General features: G+C 42.5%; 2 protein-coding genes across 3 annotated transcripts; both read right to left on the bottom strand.

Moving 5' to 3' along the window:
• Positions 1-350: 350 nt before the first annotated feature.
• On the bottom strand, positions 351-6,151 carry pik3ip1 (phosphoinositide-3-kinase interacting protein 1). Its single transcript, XM_026344022.1, has 6 exons — positions 5,925-6,151; positions 5,600-5,728; positions 4,985-5,101; positions 3,925-4,113; positions 3,681-3,759; positions 351-1,902 (listed from the first exon to the last, which is right to left on the bottom strand). The coding sequence occupies exons 1-6, from the start codon at positions 5,998-6,000 to the stop codon at positions 1,686-1,688; spliced, it is 807 nt and encodes a 268-aa protein (XP_026199807.1). The 5' UTR covers positions 6,001-6,151; the 3' UTR covers positions 351-1,685.
• A 1,165-nt stretch (positions 6,152-7,316) lies between these two features.
• si:ch211-225b11.4 (thyroid adenoma-associated protein homolog) lies at positions 7,317-18,858 on the bottom strand. Of its 2 annotated transcripts, XM_026343846.1 has the most exons (31): positions 18,669-18,858; positions 18,385-18,565; positions 18,219-18,305; positions 18,106-18,133; positions 17,869-18,017; positions 17,664-17,786; positions 17,443-17,563; positions 17,100-17,239; positions 16,929-17,010; positions 16,717-16,853; positions 16,289-16,486; positions 15,472-16,201; positions 15,152-15,304; positions 14,955-15,064; positions 14,682-14,842; positions 14,434-14,603; positions 14,168-14,332; positions 13,920-14,068; positions 13,699-13,836; positions 13,506-13,610; positions 13,220-13,420; positions 12,983-13,133; positions 12,613-12,862; positions 12,088-12,324; positions 11,806-12,010; positions 11,485-11,673; positions 10,640-10,899; positions 10,366-10,536; positions 9,570-9,839; positions 9,284-9,486; positions 7,317-9,176 (listed from the first exon to the last, which is right to left on the bottom strand). In XM_026343846.1, the coding sequence occupies exons 1-31, from the start codon at positions 18,788-18,790 to the stop codon at positions 8,929-8,931; spliced, it is 5,634 nt and encodes a 1,877-aa protein (XP_026199631.1). In that variant the 5' UTR covers positions 18,791-18,858; the 3' UTR covers positions 7,317-8,928. The 2 variants fall into 2 exon arrangements, with proteins under 2 accessions (XP_026199631.1, XP_026199632.1); XM_026343847.1 differs by lacking the exons at positions 7,317-9,176; positions 9,284-9,486 and having other exon boundaries at positions 9,697-9,808.
• Between the last annotated feature and the right edge of the window lie 335 nt (positions 18,859-19,193).

Genomic DNA, 19,193 nt, shown 5'->3' on the forward strand with positions numbered 1-19,193 from the left:
TGACAAAATATGTATTTTATATAATTACAGCCTTAAATATTTCAGCACCTAGAAACAGCTGTGTTTTATTAAATAATCAGCCATAGTATCAATCAAAATAATCCAGTGTGTCACTATCAAAACATGTGTCCAACAGAAGTTTGCTTTTACAAGCCTCCTCATATCTCTTTGTTCCCCTTATTTTAACCTGATTGCTGGTATAACTTCAGTGACCTCAATGATGCATTTAAGAATTGCCAACAGAGGGAGCTGGTACAAAAAGTTCCTACTGACCAAACCTTGAAAAACAGGACTAGCCGTAGCAACCTGATTTGTGTTGTGGTTGTACATTGTATACAGACAACATCATATCGTGTTTAATGCTTTATTTCAGTCTCGGCAGTGAAAATCTGCATTCATACAAATACTCAATTTACAATAGTTTGACCACTGTGCTTATATGAAGAAAGAAAATAATAATTACAGGCTGCACACAGACACTGAAAATAATGGAGCAGCAAAAACCAAAGATCACCAGTGATGTGGATCCAGCAGTTCTCACAAAATAAAATAATCAGGAGTGATAGCAAACAAACTGGTAAAACACTGAGAAGTAATTGTGCATCATGTGTAACAAACGCTAATCTTCAGTGAATGATTACTGCTGTTTTCAGGCATGTCTTTTCTAAATGTCTTATTCAATGCGTTTAAAGATGCAAACACAGCAGATAACCATGGACATGCATTCATGTTCTTGAATAAACAACGCTAAACTTTGGACCATCTCTATGCCACTTCGTTTACTGGCTCTACACTAAAGAATCAAAGACACATGTCCAATATCTGACTCTAATCTAGCCTCCAGGTTTCTTTAGCTGAATGCCCACACTGTGCTGCTCTGCAGAGACACGTTCAGGGCCCTCCCTTTGTCTAGTCTCATCTGTTTTGTGTTGTGGCAGTGCTGTTTTGTCCTTAGGACTAACTACTGTCTCCCAGGATTCCTGAGAGCACTCTGTATATTTCCTGTCACTCCTTAACCTGTGGAAGAAAAGGGTAAGTCGCCTGTCATGTCTGCCAGTGACCACTGTCATGCTTCGTAACCACAGTCACATCAGTTGAGTGCAAATAAAAAAATAATAATCCAGGAAAAGCCAAATACATTCGGAAGTATCATGCTAAGGCAATTTCTGACCTGAGGCCTTCCCTTGTCGGCAGTGTTGTACTGCATGCTCCTTCTTCCTGTCTCAGAAGATGACTATTTTTGGACACCCATATGTGTGTCACCAGTGCATCTAAAAGACAAGGTAAGCTGTCTACATCCCACTTGTCCCAGCCATTGGGTCAGTACAACAACCAAATAGTCATCATGTCACCACAACGAAACATACTAAAGTAAAAAGTAAAAGAATGTATCAAATTGGATTATTAAAAAAAAAAACGTCAGTACATAGCTTTACCAACAACAGACTCGCCTTAATGGCTTCTAGTTGTTAGGTATGGTGTCCACTGCGTGTCAGCATGTCTATTTTCTGCTGTAGATTCATAGAAACCAAAGAAAAGGGGACAGAGGACACAGCATTCTGCTCAAGTCTTTGGAGCGAGCACTCTTCCCTTACTCCTTTTAAAACAGAGGTACCCAGGGAGATGGGAGTGTTTTGGTCCACAAAAACAGAACATAGTCCAGTTTGCAGGACTATCGGCCTCACTCAGGCTCCAGGGGTACCAGCTTGCTGGCCCATGAGAGGGTCCTGACCCCCCATGCCTTCCTGGACAGGGGTCGTCTCGTGCTCTGTGGTGATCACGATGGTGTTCTCATCTACCAGCTCACAGGTGGGGTTGGAGAAAGCTGACAGGGGCAGGGTGATCCTCTGCATCTCACGCTCATACACTCGCTGCTCATGCTGTTTCTTTAAGTCCCGAGCCCTAAACACAAACACACAACAGAGATTTGTTATGCTGTTACACAGCTGAAAGGAGCCAAAATAATCTCTAGAGATGAGGGGGACAGCGGAATCAGGTCTCTTCAGGTTCATTAATACAAGCAACTCATATCACACACAAGTAGCTGTAATATAGTGATGAGAGCTACTTTATTTCTGAGATAAAGATTAAAATTAGTAAAAAGTGGAAAGTTTCTTATTTTGCTGTTGCTACAAGTGGTCTTGTAGCCGATAGTATGTGTGGCACTATTTTGGAGGAGGCCACCCAAGCTAAATATTAATGATAAGGCTCTTCAGATAACATACTATAATATAGATAATGGAGCCTGTTATAACAAGAGCTAGTCTGTACCAGAAACAAGGGACAGATGGTGAACAGGAACAGGGAACAAACAATTTGCCAAGAATCTAGAGCAACACAGTGATAAAACGCAGCACGAGTCTGTTTTCTGCTGATCTGAAGCCATAATATACCATTCAAGTCCTGTCTGCTTCAGTGATCCGAAAAACACCTATCGTCCTGACACAAGGGGGAGGTTTATTTTAGTTTAGGCGTATGTGCAGTGTTTTAACACCTTTGCTTTTTTTTTTTTTTTTTTTACATTTTCCAGAGATTTTTTTGCTTTCTTGTTGAAATTAAGTTGAGAATATTAACATCACTATCTTTATGAATGAAAACAGCACAGTCCAAAAGTAACACAATCTAGTTTTCAGCATCTTTAAAGCTCAACAACACTGACAACAACAACTTGCCCTTTACTGATCACGACTACTTCTTGGCAGGGAAAACTTCCTGGAGCTAGCTGCTATGTTAAGCTAACTATCTGCTGTCTACACATTTAACAGAAATGACAGTGGTATTAATCTCCTCATCTAACTCTTGTCAAGTTCATTTAAACAATAATTACAGGCTGTTACGAAGACTTAACTTTATATTGCATGAAATGCTGCTGCATGAGTTGATGAGATGGCAATAAAAAGCAATCGAACCCTTTGGGATAATGGTTTTCTGCATTAACTATTCATAATATGCGATTTGATCTTCTCGGTCAGAAACACAGACAAACAAAATGGGCTGAAGATAATAAGACATAAATAATTGTATGTGTCATTATTGAATACACCCATTAAACAAGCTTGTAAGCGGCTGAATCCTTGGATTTCAGTAAAGCTTCTTCAGCAGCAGTAACACTGTACAATTAGCGACGGTGTAAACCCTCTGACATAATATGCTGCTCCTCCTTATTAATAATCACCTCCTAATAATAGAAAACAAAGACAGGAGCACTGCTAATGAGATCTGACAGCCAAACGCAGATCACTAAGGACATTTTGTGCTGTTCCAAAGCAAACCAGTGTCCCCCCCTTTTCTCAACAATGGGGCCACCACTTTGCATGTTACATAACATAGACTGCAGTTATTTCATCCTGTGCCATGTTTAATTGTGGTTAACAACATCCAAGTGGAACAACACAGCATTGTAGGAGAATGTGAACAACAGCTGATGCACTGAACCCAAGAGACCATTAACATGAACGCTGTTCACCAACCACCAACACGTCTCCTGCACATCTCAAAGCAGCACTATGTGTGCCAGCGAAAACAGGAAGATGCCAGGAGGCTCTGCAGCTTCTGTCTGTAGTTGAATACAATGTGATAGTGACATCTTCTAAAAAATATCTCTAAAGATGGGTCTCTTTCTTTCATCTAATACAAAACCAAACTGGAGACTGGTGCTCCTGCTGTGATTTCATACTGACCTCTTATAGAAGTAGCCTAATGTGATGCCTACTCCAAGCATGATTATAATTGCCATCATGAGGATGCCGAGGACGTAGCCTGAAAAAACAAAGAAGAAAATAATCAGCTAAAAACTTAACATACAAATACATTGAAGACATTTTATGTAGCAGTGCATAACTCACAACTAAGACTAATTCAAACTGCATGCTAACGAGTCCCACCAACATCATATATGTTTTCAAAGTAATAACAACGACATACCAAGCACTCCAAGGTCCTTCTTCTTTTTGGGTCCAGTGTGCACTCGCTGGCTGATTCCCATCACTGGCTGCACGGCAGCAACTTCTCCCTGAGCAGGTCCCGACTTTACAGGCTGGAAGCTCTCTGTGGAGGGAATGGCTGCTGTTGGTTTGACAGATTCGGCCTCGGCTCGCACCATTGACGCTTGGTCTGAAGATACAATAAAAACAAAGCCCGTGTTAAATGGCTTGTGGTTGGAGGTGCTTTCAGTTCTCCTATTTTCTGCCATTTAAATTATAGCAAACACAACATGTGCAAACATGTAATACAGATCACAGTCATATGGTTTCCTTGTTTGATCTTAAACCGTTACCAGAGCCACTTTCATTTTTCATTTCTCAATCTCACACCTAACATATCATTTAAAATGTATTGTTACTTGTTACAGTACTGGAAAAAAACAAAAATATAAAATATACTATAGTTCAGCATAAATGTGTACACCATCAGACATTCCTGTGCCACAGTGTTATACTGTCTGATTTAATGTTGTACATTAAATTGCTTTGACTATCTGGACCATACTGCTGGTTCAGTAACATGACACTGAACCACAGACACAGGCTGAAAGCACTGACTCTGCTCTGTGAAGTTGCTGGAGCATAAATCTAAACTACAGAGCACATGATTTTTTTTGTTTGTTTTCCATATGTGCCAGACATAAACTGGCTTAGCACGTTCAACGCTCTATCAGGAGCGCAGATGTTTCGGCACAGGATATCTACATCTGCTCTACTTTCTTGTTTACAAACTCTGCTGGAGTTAAAGGGCTTCAGGTCATATTTTCAAGCAGCCAATTACTTTCTGTCTCCAAGGCCCGACTGCTCCTCTCTGCCAATGAGCTCAGTTCTGGGGTGGGGCCAAGGCCTTTCTTAAAACTTTCTGACATGTGACTGTGGTCTTTGTTGTTGAGAGACTTGAGTGAGAAGGAAACAAAGGGCAGGGTGCTACACACTTGCCAGATCAGACTTTTACACCCAGTATTTCGGCTGTATTTCTACAGATCTCTTCATTCACCTACCTTTGCATGTGTCAATTGCACAGAATTGTCTCTGGATCGTCCCATCTGGGCCAGCAATGTAGCACCAAGGTCTCCGAGAGGAGTCTGGGTTTCGGCAGTGATTGTGATCTCCAACACCTAAAAACAGCACATTTGTAACTGATTTCTCGTGGAAACACAGGCCTGTCTGTGTCTGTGTGTGTCGGCTGTAACCACTGGATTCATTAATCATTCATTTACACTACTGTATCACACTGCAACAAACAGGCTGCCACGAAAACAAAGAAAGGAAATGGCAGCTGCTGTTTAAAGGGAAGCCATTTGGCACCATCAATACAAAAAATGAGTGGCATAATCTTAAGAGTAACAATCATAAACATGTACATATCATGTGTTTATTGCTCTGCATGTTTGTTTGATTATTTGTATACTGTGTTATTGCACTGTATAAAAATCTGAACAAACATCAACTTATTCGTTTCTCCTGAAACAACAGACACTGTTTCATCTGTCTACATCAGTGGCAGCTCACATCGTCACTGTCTTCCGTGTTCAGCATGACTCTAATTTCATCTTCATTTAATGCCACATTCACTAATCTCTGCATGAAAATATCTACAAGGTGAAGCTGTTTACCTGTCTGTGTATCGGGATGGATGTTAACGTCATAGTCTCTGGTAGTATTGGTCCAGTTTAGGCAGATCAGACCTGAGGATGAGCTGTCTTGTTCTCCTCTGTACTCTGCACCATTGGACGTCACGCAGCCTGAGAATAACAACAAAATGACATGAGCACGAAACGTACACATGAGTAAATGTGCAATCAGTAACACAAGACAAGAAATGCTACAAAAATAAAATGTCTGCATGTAGTTTGAACTGCATTTGGCTACACTGCGGACAGCTTTTACAACAAATGAGACATTAAATATAAAGTAATAGTGCACGATGCATCATTTTACCTTCTTCGTTTCCATTTGATGCGCTGCTCTGCACGAACACCACACTCAGCAAAACCAAGTGCAAAGAAAAGGACATTTTGCAGCGTCGTCGGGTTGGATTACACGACACACACACACACACACAAAAATAAAACACGTTTTAAAGGGTGTAGAGCCTGTGCTGGATGTCTCTCAGACACACTGCTCCTCTTGCTGGAGTCCCAGCCCTTGTTTTTGTCAGAGGAGCTCAGCTTTCTTCATAAACAGCCTTCAGTGGGAGGAGGAGCTGCGCTTTGCAGTACAAACCTCAAGGTCCTAAAGCCTCACCAGCTTCTCACACACACACACACACACACACACACACACACACACAGAGAGAGAGGAAGAGAAGAGCGTTGAAAGAAAAACAGCCTGCTAAGTTATCATGGCATGCAGCCTTGTGAGAATAAGCGCGTCGTCAAAACAGCAATGAAAGGAAGGAAATGGAAACAACAGGAAAACATGCTTACGATTATTCCTATAATTCATTCTCTATCGTCTTTCTTGTCACTTGCCATGCGCATTAGACTTCATGTGCTTATAAGTAAATAGCTGCTCTGCTTCACATCTTCATTTTCAAATCACTGACTCAGTACTTTCCATTTTTAATCATCGTCCAGCTGAACTCTAATCTGGCTCCCAGTGCTTGGTGCATCTGTCCAAATCCAGCCTTCCTGTTTCCCAGGCTTCCTCTCCACCCCATAAGCCCTGTGTTTTTGTGTTTTTGTCCCCGCTGGCCTTGTTCTGAAGTTGACTCTGCAGAGGCTGATGAAGGACAGTTGCCAACAGTGTCTGCCTCAGTCTGCTGGTGAGCAGGGAAGTGCAGTCAAAACAGAGAGCGCCTGTGTTTTGGTGGCCGATTGGTAACGAGAGCAGCCAACACACCTTTCAGACACTTTTCAGATAGCTGCGTACACAGTTTGCAGGCAATTACTAGAGCAAACACACAGCATCTGTCTGGCACTCTCCACCCCACTCTGCACAGTCAGGGTCATTACACAGGGCAGGAGCCTCACCCAGCATGAAACCCTGATGTCAATACATTTGACACTGAAAGCCAGTTTTCACAAAGAGGTTTTCATGGTAGACTTAAAATCCTCATAAGTAGGTCACAGTTATTATAATTATTAAAAATACAAAATTCTTCATAATAGCACAAACCAGCACTACAGCCATCCGTATAAGCAGATCATTAAGAGTACTATTTCAACTGAGCAATGTTTGTAAAGAGTGTGGTACAACGTTTGCAGTGCGACTTACTGGAGATTTCAATCTTTGCAAAGGTTTTGGCGAATGAATCTATGTAGCACTGATCAAAAGAAAAGCAAACATTTCCAGCAACATCCAGAATAACTATAGTTCACTTTATTACACTGAGCAGAAACAGTTTTTTGTTTTTTTACACTTACAAAACTCTTCTTTAAAATGTTTTTATTCATTACATTTATACTGTAATTCCATTTGTAGAATAAAAAAAATCTGATTTTAGGATCCAGCAGTGGAAAAACACTTCTGTATGCACATGCACACATAAAATGGAGTTTGCCTTGTTCCCTGTTGCCATAGTTAATAATTTAATTAGCAGGGCACAAGCTTACTGAGAGTCCACTCAGCACAACCAGTAACTAAGACCAAGTCTTTTATTAAACCAAAGGATTTTACTGTTTCACCATTCTGATTTCCATCTTTGTTCAACTTCCAGAGAAGACCCACTATGCAAGAACATTTTTGTATTCTTGCCAAAATGTCTTCTCTGAGGCTTGTTTTGTTTGTGTCTGGTAACAGTCAGCAGCTTCAATAAATATATGCAGTCATTAAGTGTGGCACAATTCAAACTTTATGATAAAATGATTCAAGACTTGTGCAATAGTTTGGTCCTTTTATTATTTAGCGTTGCCTTGTTTACCCACTGTGTGTCATGTCCTCGACAAAAACTAGCACTGAAGCACAAATTAATCTCAGAGCTCTACACACCAGGCGTGAACTCAGGTGTGGGTTGTAGGTAAATACACTGCGTATGCTTTATGTATTAATACAGTTGGATGTTATACTGTAGTCACTGCATAATCTAGATGTTCTCAAGCATAAACGCACTTTGTAAACTGAAGTAAATTTAGCTAAAACTTCACCTGTATTGGTTTACAGACACATGTTGATTTCTAACAATAAAAACCTCCATGAACATTTCAGTAATAGCCTAATATGGCCATATGTAGCTTATGCAATCACTTTCATGCTAGTGTTTGTCTAATACTGAGAGCCACCCATCTCAAACAAAAGCAGTGGGCTATCTGGTGATGTAAGACTGTTCTAGTGTGCGATTTGTTGCAGAGCAACCGCCAACTCATCTCGCGCTATATCAGATCTAGTCAATCATCTTCAGCCCTCATGTGGTTGGAAAATGGACACTTATCCAGGCAAGGCCTCTAATGGAGCATTAAATCATACAATGTATTTCCCTGCTGGGCACCAAGCGGCTAATATGAACAGATGCTACTGCATTACATCACTGCATCAGTCTGAGCTCTGCTACTGCTGAGATACAGCAAACAACACAGACCAGAAGACAAGAGATGATGTAGGATAGGAGCATGATGGTGACCATAAAGACACATCTAGGGCTATTCTGGTGACAGTGACCTCTGCATAAAAAATGCTTTGTTCTGAAAAAATGAATCAAGCTTCAGAAAAAAGTAATGTTAATAACTCTGTATGCATCGTCTCAAAAACTGCCCTGGAAGTTATGAGGAACAACTGTTTTGGTACACTGACCTCCTCATGTGTACATGGTAATATAATGATGTCTATCAGTAACTACAGCCACTGAGCTCTTGCACAATTTAGAGAGCCTGCCAAGTTCTGGTGTACTGCAGCATCAGCATTTACGATACTTGTTGAAAACTAAACTGCAGGTATACATGTCATCATTGATATCTCCACAGGTAGGAAAAGACATAAAGGTTTTCAGTCTAGCTCCTCTGTTCCATTAAAGTGGCAGCTCTCCAGCCACAGCAGCCGTTAAAGCAGGAGGAAAGTGGACACCATTCTTATGGAGCAAAGTACAAAGTTCCTGTAAATCCACATGCAGGGATGACGGATCACAGAGGTGTCCCACATCTTCCAATGTTTTCAGCAGTTGAAGGAGGAAGGCAGCCCTGGTGAACAGGCCACAGAGAGTGCTGTGGAAACTAGGGGCCATGAGAAGAGCCAGCCAGGTCGGGGTCAATGCTTCAGCTTAAGGGAGAATAAATAATCACAATCAAACACAGAATCTTTGAAATATAACACAGCTCACCACTCAAACACACACTTATGGTCATACTGACTAGCTAATGTGATACCTGGAAAGATTTCTTTGCAGACTGCGATGCCCTGCAGCACCTGTACAGCACTCTGCTCTGCCCAAGCGCTCAGGGTCTGTGCCAAAGCAGAGGATTCAGAGGATTTTTCAACCATCCGTAGCAAATAAGGCAGCACATGTGCAGACATCACAGAGGGCTCTGCAAACACATTGGCCTCATCCTGCTCATAAAGACTGGAACACCTGAATAAGAGAACAATGAAAACAGTTAAGCACTCAATGATTGTTGCTCTATTTTTAATTGTGTATTCAGTCAGATAGCATACCGCATCTCTGCACACGCCTCTCTCAGCACAGATTTGAGGTCAGGCTGAGGCAGATGACATAGCAGCACCTCCAGTGTGCCTGGGATATCCCAGCATTCTTCCAGCAGCAGGTTCAATAGGACCAGCAGAGCCTGGTTGACCTGCATAAAGTAGACCCTGCTCTTTCTTTCACTTCTTCTTGCATGGTGTAGCATGGAAGTAAAACAGGCCGCTCTCATCCTCACCTGCTGGCTTTGGTCCTGCAGCAAGTAAAGGCCTGTGTTGATCAACCTTAAAGAGACAAATCAGTATTTTTCATGTCTATTCATCATAAGCTGTTGCAGATTTGTGAACGTCTGGGTGACATTAGGTTCAGTACATTCGCACCTAGAGAAATAGTCGGTTTAATTTTGGGGGTTCGCTGTGAGGATCATGCAGGGGCAGCGACATGACACAAAAAGTGCACCATGGAAATCAGTTGTGTGTGGTTAACAGTGCATCAGTAGAACAAGTCACACGATTAGGAACAAGGTTCCCGTTACCAGAAGGACAGAAGCGCGATCCAACAACAGAAAGCTGATTTTCAACTCCTACACTTTCTAGTGTTGTCCTGAGTGAACTGGCTGAACTGAGGCATTATGCAGACTTTGTACTAGGGGGGCTCAAAGGACAAAGTCTAGGAAATCTCAGAGCTGAATAACTTGAATATTTGAGTTCTCACATGCAGCTCACCCGGGTAAAGTCCGGTCATGTTCATGTGTGACAGCAGCTATAGTGTATCAGTTAGATAGACAACACTATTTGGCTTCAGTCATACCTGATCGTGATTGCAGACAGGATGCTGTGTTTCCTGTGGCTGTGGCTCATTAGTGGAACTCCAGCCACACACAGAGTTTCAGCACACGCCATTCTGAGCACTTCAGGGGCCTCTGGGGAACGGTGGCACTCCAGGATGCTGCACAAGCGCTGGAACATGGATATCTTTAGCCTGTTTTGCACAAAGTGTGAATAAAGTCAGAGCTGCAGGTAGTGTTGTTCTATTTGGCACTGACTCTTTAATGAAGTGTAAAAGCAAAAGAGCACATAAAAACCTGGAGTCTGGCCACCGGGAAAGTAGCAAACCAGCAGAACACAGAGCCTGGGACAGAAATTCTGGCCCGCCTTGCTGGTCCTCCAAGTTTCCAAGCAACAAACTGAGACACTCAGGCAGAACTGGCTCCTCCACAGGGGCCAACTGAGGAAGATGATGGGATGAACTACAATCAACTCCAGCCATTACTGCTATCATGGCTGTGAGGTAGGTCCTGCGATACTCCACGCTGTGGCTCAACAACGCCTCCATCAGGTTTGACTAAGGATAAAGAACAGCACAGCCATTTACTCTGCAACTTCATATCTGTCATTATTATGGTAAACCTATATCAAAAAACATGCAAACAGGGTGCTCTAGCCCAACTAAATGATGTAATAAGGGTGAACAAATACTTTCAACTATCTTTAAATCTTTAAATTACCTTGTGTCACATCTTATCATGCTTATTTTAAAGAGAGTCCATGAAACAATAAACAGGATATACATGAAAAGGCACAACTGGGTGGTCTAGATAATAAAACATGCTGGAGAGTTTATCTCAATGACCTACATGAACTTAAACACAGCATATAAAAATGGCAGCTACGCTCAGCTCGGCTGTACTTAAGCATCCCTAATTACAGAATATAATAGCTTTTAGGCACACCCTTTCTTCTGCAGAAGGAAAAACGAGATCTCCAAACAGATTTCAGCTTCAGATGGCATTATACTTTAGCCTATCTTTGCTTCCCCAGTTTCCTCACATTGTGGTCTAAGAAGGTCGTTATACTGAAAGCTGTTCGACAGGTTTTTGGAAAGGTTGTTTTGTTCGTACTGTAGTCTAGGGAGCAAATCATATCTCACCTGCAACACCCTCTGGATCACCTCATTTAAGCTGCTCGGCTGTGAACCCTGCCCATCCACCACCCACGTACATAATGTTACTTTAATATCAGAGCTTGCTGCAGGGAAGTTATCCCAGATTTGACATGCCCACTTCAGATCTGCACATAGAAAGTAGATGGCTTGTTGATGGAAGGATGACAGTCCAACCTGTGGAGACGACACAAGTATCCTGGTTAAAAGCCAGATCCCACATGAATGCACACAGAGATTAATAAAAATGGCACTCTAACTCTAATGTCTTATTTTATTGTTGGTTATGTCAGTATGTGTGACACCCACCTGAAGCCCCTGTTGAGGGGACTGGAGGTCATGCATCAAAGTGTTACTAAGCTCTGAAATGTAGGTCTCACTGCAGAATCCTCTCAGTGATTCTGCAACACTGAGGTACGCTGCTCTCACTAGGGGGCAACGTTGAGCTTTAGTCACCAACCAGAGCGAGGCACTGACCCTGTTTAGGACCTCAGACAGGTCTGCTAAAGAAACACTGGAAAAAGAAATGCAGCAGGATATCAAAGCCCTAAAATGTGTGATGAATAAATCAGTAGCTCTTTCAAGTCTCACCTGTCTGTACAAAGAGCTCTCTGCAGAATAGCTTTGATCTGCAGCAGCTGTCCATGAAGCCGGTTGTGACAGCAGCACTCCTTTGGACGGGGAAGTTGGCCTGTGAGTTTGATGAGGATGTTCATGTACTCTGAGGGGGGAGTCATGGCAACCAAAGCCTTAGAGGCCATCACCCTCACACTGTAAATGGGATTGGCGGACAGCAGCAGCAAAGGAGGCAGGAAGTCAGACAAAGTTCTGAAAAGAAGGAAGCCCAGAAAAGACAAATAAAACTCTGTATGGAGATTCATACATTTATAAAACTCTACAATGCTTGGTATCAATACATCATAAAATGCAAACTCATTAAACAAAGCCCCATAACTTTCCAGGGAGACAGGCTAGCTATCTTTCCAGACTAAGTTTGACTCAAATTCTGTGCATTTTAATAGTGCAAACATGAAAGTAGTGTCAATCTTTTTATCTTACTCTTGACAAGAAATTGATGAAAGTGTATTTATGTATATTTAAGTAAACAGTAATCACTCTGAGTCTTGGACTCCAGGCTGGAGCTGGGCTAACAGAGTGAGGATGGGGTAGAGTGAAGGATGGAGGTGTAGCTTGGCCTCGTTAGGTGAACCCAGGTGGTCTTGCGCTGCCCCTCTAAGCTCGCCCAGCAGAAAGGGCTGGAGCGCAGGATAGTGGAAGAAAAAGGCAGCGGGGGACATGCCATGCTGAGTAGGACCACCTTCTTCACTACTGGGCCGCTGGCCAAGCATTCGTGAGCACAGAGAACCTGGAAACGAGATCTGAATTAATACAGTATCAGGATTAGAGCTGAACCAAACGGATTATCACAATCCTTCATATTACAAATACAGCTGAACATAAAACCCTTAATGTGCCCACGTCTTACTGTAAAGTTGCAGAGCAGCATTCCTCATGGCCCAGCAGGGAGAACTGAGAAGAGTAAGTGACAAAATGGCAACAACAGGGGCAAACTGAAGGACAGCTAATCCTAGACCTGAGCCACGCACCAGGGCCTGCAGAGTGTGAACCGCGCACACCTGAGAGGGGAAAGAACAATTATGTGACCAAATCTGTCTTTGTGGTTAAAAAGACTAAGCTCCTCATTCTTGTTAAGCCTACAGACCTGTGGCAGGTCCAGTGTTTGGTCCCAGTTGTCAGATAGACGGGTTTGAGCTGTGTCTAATAAGGTTTGTATGCTGTCTGCTAACAGTGGCCTCGTCTTACTGGTCTCCTCTGCTGACACAACACACAGGATAAGCATAGGCAATCCTGCTGCACGTCTGGTTATAGATGTAGAACTTGGGGATTGCACAACCTGCAATCCCTACAAAGACACATGAGAGGAAATATAAATGTCAGTCGAGCATCTTCATTTTAATAAAATAATACAAGCATGCGTCACAACTCACTTGTTTCAGCATGTGAGCTGGGATATCCCTAAGCTCCGGATTGCTGCTGCTCAACAAAGATGCACAAAACTTAGTGAAGCCTATACAGCATCCTTCTACTGCCCCCTGGTGAAGAGAAACATCTTTTTTAAAAAGGAACACAAGAACAAGGTGCTTCTGACTTAATTTCTCTAAATGGATTAATTGAACTTACCCAGTGACGGCACTTGAGAAGGATATTCTTGAATACTTTCGATGCTCTTTTTAGATCTTCTTTTGATAGAAAACTATTGCTGGGGTTAGACTCAGTGATAATTTTCTCTACTAGCAAACCTAAAAAGATTCCTATCTCCTGAAAAAGAAAAAGGAAATGCCATTAAGGAAAAAACATTTTTTAAACTGAACTGTAAAAATATCCATCTATTTCTGTCTAACCTTGAGGGACACCCAGCAGCAGGTGAGAACAAGGCTGTGCTCTTCGGACAGCAGGACACACTCGTCTCCATCGCCTTGACCTTGTCCAGAAGCTTGAGCTATCAGAGAGCTGATGGCATTGCCCATGTCACAAAAAGAAGGTGGGGCATCTAAGACAGAAGAGTGTAATTTTCTGTGTGGTTTCATAAATAACTATGAGATATGAGTGATGCTTCATATTTGTCTATCTCTGTAGATTTCTCTGTTACCTTTTTCAGTGGCACAAGCATCTCTGTCTCCATACAGAACAGCAAGCAGCAGCAAAGAGATATTCTCCAGCAGTTCCAGCACCTCAGTGATCAGATTGTGGTCAAGTGTGTCATAGACACTGCTGGGTCCCTCAAGCAAACACCGCTGAAGAGCACTTAGAACACCTGGAACATTTTTCACATCAGGATTTAAAGGACAAAAATGTAGGTTGTAGTATTCTCAACATCATTTAAAATAAATCAGCACTGCAGATCTTAAGTTTCACCATGTATAGGCTTGGATCTGGCAGCAAGCATCATATCATCTTTGGCTGTCAAATAGTGCCCCTCCAGCTCCTTCACCAGGAATCTGATCATGCAGGAGGCCTCTGAGTTACTTCCACTGCTGACAATAATGTTACTGTCCACCCTCCAGTCTTCTGGCAGGTGTCGTGATCTACAAAATCAACAAGTGATAAAATCCTTCCCATCTGAAACAGGGATAATTCTGAAGCAGGTTATGTAGAAGGCTTACTTCTGAAGAAGGACCTTCATCATCAGCGCTCCCATCTGAGCCTCCTGCACTCGGGGACTGCACAGAAGCTGTTTGGTTCGTGTGAACAGAACTGCAGAAATATCATCTGGAAAACTGGGTGGGAAAAATTTCAACAATAGCCCCACTGAGAGCTCCCGAATCTGTAGAGAAAACAAAATCTATTTATCTCTTCTCGAAAATATAACATCTTCAACCTGAATCCTTCCCATGAACTGTAAAAAATAAACATGAGGTAAGTTACTGCAGCTCTACCTCATTTGTAGAATCTTCTAAACAGCTGATGAGGACGAGTTGTTTGGTCCTGCAGAAGAAGTCCCACTGTCCTTTTTGCCTGGCATAGTTAATGAGGGGGCCCATATTTGCTGCAAAAATAATTTCATGAAACATATTATAATTCCAAGCTAAGTTATATAAACCTTTTTTTGCATTTGCTTGCTGTCCTAACTGACCTGGAGGTTGCCCCTTCTTTTTGTCTGGGTTCCAGGTGTCCGTGCAAGTCTCCAGAACTGCAGAGAGCAACAACAACGCTGTCTTCTTTCTCTGATAACTGTGTCCTGATGCCAGATAGCCATATGGAAATTGACTCAACCATTCTACAAAACCTACATTATATACAAAAGGACAAAAGAACAATTTACTGACAAAGGTAGGACAAACAAAGCAACAAAGGCATTTAATATTAACGGAGTACAAAATATGATAAAATATCAGTTTGTACAGTAGATAAGCCTTTTGTTGTGAATATAAAAACAGCTGTCAATTGTCTCACCTACTCCCTGCTCCAGAATATCTTGTGTCCTCTCAGAAAGTCCAGCCTCTCCTTTCTTTTTGCCCTTGTTTCCTCTGACATGAGCCAAACAGCTGTCCCTGATACGAACCAGAAACCTCTTCACTCCAGCCTGAAAATGTTGACGAAAAGGTGAGGACTCACAATTTAGGTTCTGAGGTATAAACATCTTCATCATTGAGATTTCCTCAGCGGTTGGAGTGTCTTTGGTCTTTGGGCTGCAGCAGAGAAGGTTGAGAGCAGCTAGACGGACTTTGTCATCAGCAGATCCTAAGGCTAGCTGGAGGGTTTCAAGCGTTGAACTACCCTGCAGAGCCCAAGGAGAGGCTCCTGTTGTGGCCCGATAGGAGCTCATGATGCAGGCCCAGGCATAGAGGTGGCCTTGAGCAGCTGGATCCAATGTGGCCAGAAGCTGCTCCACAGCTTTGGGTAAGACTTTAAAGGTGTAGGGCAGTAAGTAGGTTGAGCTGTTGTTCTGTAAAAGAGTTACATCAGACGTCAGTGCCTCATGAAGGATGGGCCGCCACCGCCTCGCCCAATGATTAGCCAGATCCAAATCAGTATGTGAAGCAGACTTTTGTGAGCCATCACACAGCTCCTGCATCTGCTGCTGGATCAGACACTTATAAAGCTCTGAGCCACATGGTGACATGTGATTGGTTGACAAGCACTTGAGGAGATGATGAGGTAGTTCAGCATACTGATGCAGCACCTGAGTGATTGAAGAAATAAAGTCATCATGGCCACTACAGACTACATAATAACATTATTAACACTGTAAAAAAAACATTGTCCTTACCCTGTCAGTTCCCAAATACGGCAGAAGATCACAAAGGCGATGATATTTAGCTTTGGCTTCCCAGGGCATTTTGCTTATTCGCTCAAGTAATGTACAATAAAGAGTCTTCTTTGTGTCACCAAACTGCTCACAGTCCATCTTATAGATATCCAACAACAGGCAAAAGGCACTGCGCACACATTCTGACACACCTTCAATCTAAGAAAGTAAGAAAGAAGTCCAGGAACAATTCAGTCAGTATTAAGTCTTTAAATCATTTATAAAGCTATTGTGAGATCCATTATGTGACACTGTTTCTTCCAGAACACTTGTATTAGTATCAGATGATGTACAACCAATGAACAACAACTGTATTGTGGTTACTTAGTAATGTTATGTGGTTAAATTAATAATATTAACTGATAATATATCAAAGTTAACTGACTCACTGGGCTTTCTGCGTTGGTCCAGATAATGTGAATGAGCTGTTGCTGCAAGCTGCTGTTGTCAGGCAGGAGACGAATTCCAGTCATGTTCCAGATATCAGGCAGACACACTTTAACCTTTTTTAGCCATAGTGTTAACACTGCAACAACATATGATATTTAAACAGATGGTACTGCCCTTGATCACACAAACGGATAACCTGAACGTTATTTACCTTCAAAGGCGAAGTGAGAATCCAGCTTCTCTTCGCACAAAGAATAGACCAGTGGAAATAAACCCTTCAGCAGTAAACACATCTGAAAGAAGGGTGATTATGGATTTGTTGACAACAGCAAGCAAAAAAAAATTTACATGTATTTTTGATATGAGCTTTAAGTAGATTTACTTCTGTGCAATGTGAGCTGAGCAAGATGCGAGGTCGACAGCAGGTCAGGAGGCCTCTGCTCACAGCCAGCCTGTCCACTCCATCCTTCCCTTTAGGGTGACAGTGTGCCTGGAGAGCACCAACCGTCAGCAGCCAGGGCTCTGAGAAACAACAGGAATTACTATTCTTTTTAAAAATGAAAGGAACATATAACATATAACATACAAAAATTGTTTTTATGTTTTGATGGATATAGTACAACAAAAACTAGCTCTGTTTACATTTAACCCATACCGTACATGTGCTAAACGTCAAACTCTGATTTGCTCATGTTATATGTTGAGCAGTGTAGGTGGTTAGCTACCTAACTGAGACACCTGTAGCAGACTCCAGGCAGCCGCCCCTCCAGCTCTGCTCTCTGATGCAGTGTTGATCAGCATGGCCAAAGCAGTGCCGGCCAAAAGACGAGTGTCCCTGTTCAAGCACTGGAAGACACGACATTCACTGATCAGATGAAATAAAAGTAAATGAACTGATATTTACCTTTTGAATAATTGATTCTTCAATAGTGAATTAATAAGAAACCTGTCCAAGTATTATGTCCATAAGAGCCTGTAGGATCTTCTGCACTGCTGGAGCTGCCTGTTCCTTGTCCCACACTAGAGGAGCCACTTCTTTGGACAACAGCTGAAATATCTGCAAACACACCTGCAGAGATCACAGTCCCCAGGTCAGTAAAAAGAATCACACTACAAATCATATATGCAACGTATTAATTCCTTGACTGTACCTTGACAGCACTGTAACACAGTGGTCCATCTCTCAGGGATTCTTGTTGAAGTATAACCGGGAACAGCTCAGACACTTTATTCAGCCATGACATGTGAGACTCACGCCACACTTCACGACCAACGCTGCTGTCCTCCAGGAACATACAGGCTAAAAATGGTAAAATTAAACAAGCTGACACAAACTTGCCATGGGAAAACAGTAATAAACTGTAATAATACATGATCATTTTACCAACCTCTCTGTAGATCCTCAAAACACAACATCTGAAAGAAGAAGACATGGTCAAAGTTATGTGCAGTGACTCTGTACAGATGTATGACAAACACAAGGGAAGAATGAGCTCTGTACCTGATCAGCACTGACTATAGAGTGCAAACAGCGATGGGTCTCTCTGAAAACCACCTGATGATCCACCTCTGCCAAATGTTGCAACATCTGTCAAGCAAATACAAGACCTTAACAAGATCCTATGTCCCTTAAAGCGTCGTACAGTGAGACAAACTGCAGCACTGACCTGGTCCACTTTACGACAGGCTGTGGAGATGTTGACCATCTGCAGCTGCATGGAGAGCAGAAGTCTGACAAAGAGCAGGAACTGACTCTCCCCTAAACCACGAAGCTGTGCCTCTGAAATTTGCCTCAGCAGCTGGATCGCCTCCTCTAAAAAGCGCTCCTTAGATCTTTTGACGCTACTCCTATTGAATCACAACAAACACATCATTTTAAAGGCGTTTACATCTACTGACGGGGTTGAATTTAAAGTTAAAGTTTGCCCACATGCTGAAGTGAGGTACCAACCTGGAGGATTCAGACAGTTTATCGAAAAAGAGCCTGAGTAGCTGGCTGCCATTTTCAGGGACTTGATCCTCGGAGATCACACAGTCTTGCAGACTTGTCATCAGGTCCTCAAACGACAACATAGTTCTGTTCACACCGCTGTACAGATGTTTCCAAACACATTGGCAGCACGCTGATGGCTGATACAGCTCATCACGTGACACAACTCTACTTCTGCTCTTTTAAACCAGAGCTCATCCACGACCACCAGCTGTATGCTGCCCCCTACAGGTTCGCCTGTTCAGGGAGCAATGTCCTGCAGCATTGTGAGTAAAGGACACGAGTGATTCTTGTTCTTTTCACTTTAACCAATGCCACAGACCGGCCACTGTCAGATAAAAGTCCGTGCATGTAGCCTCAGATAAAACCGCCTTTGAACCCTGTGGCCCTTTGCAGAGGGACCTGACTCCGTGTGTTTCTACCTCCAGGACACAGCAGGTCGCTGTGGTTCGTCTCACTTCATTTTGTTTTCCAGAACAAGACGTT

This window comes from Anabas testudineus, chromosome 9, assembly GCF_900324465.2.
Source record: "Anabas testudineus chromosome 9, fAnaTes1.2, whole genome shotgun sequence".
In the NCBI taxonomy this organism is placed as follows: Eukaryota; Metazoa; Chordata; class Actinopteri; order Anabantiformes; family Anabantidae; genus Anabas; species Anabas testudineus.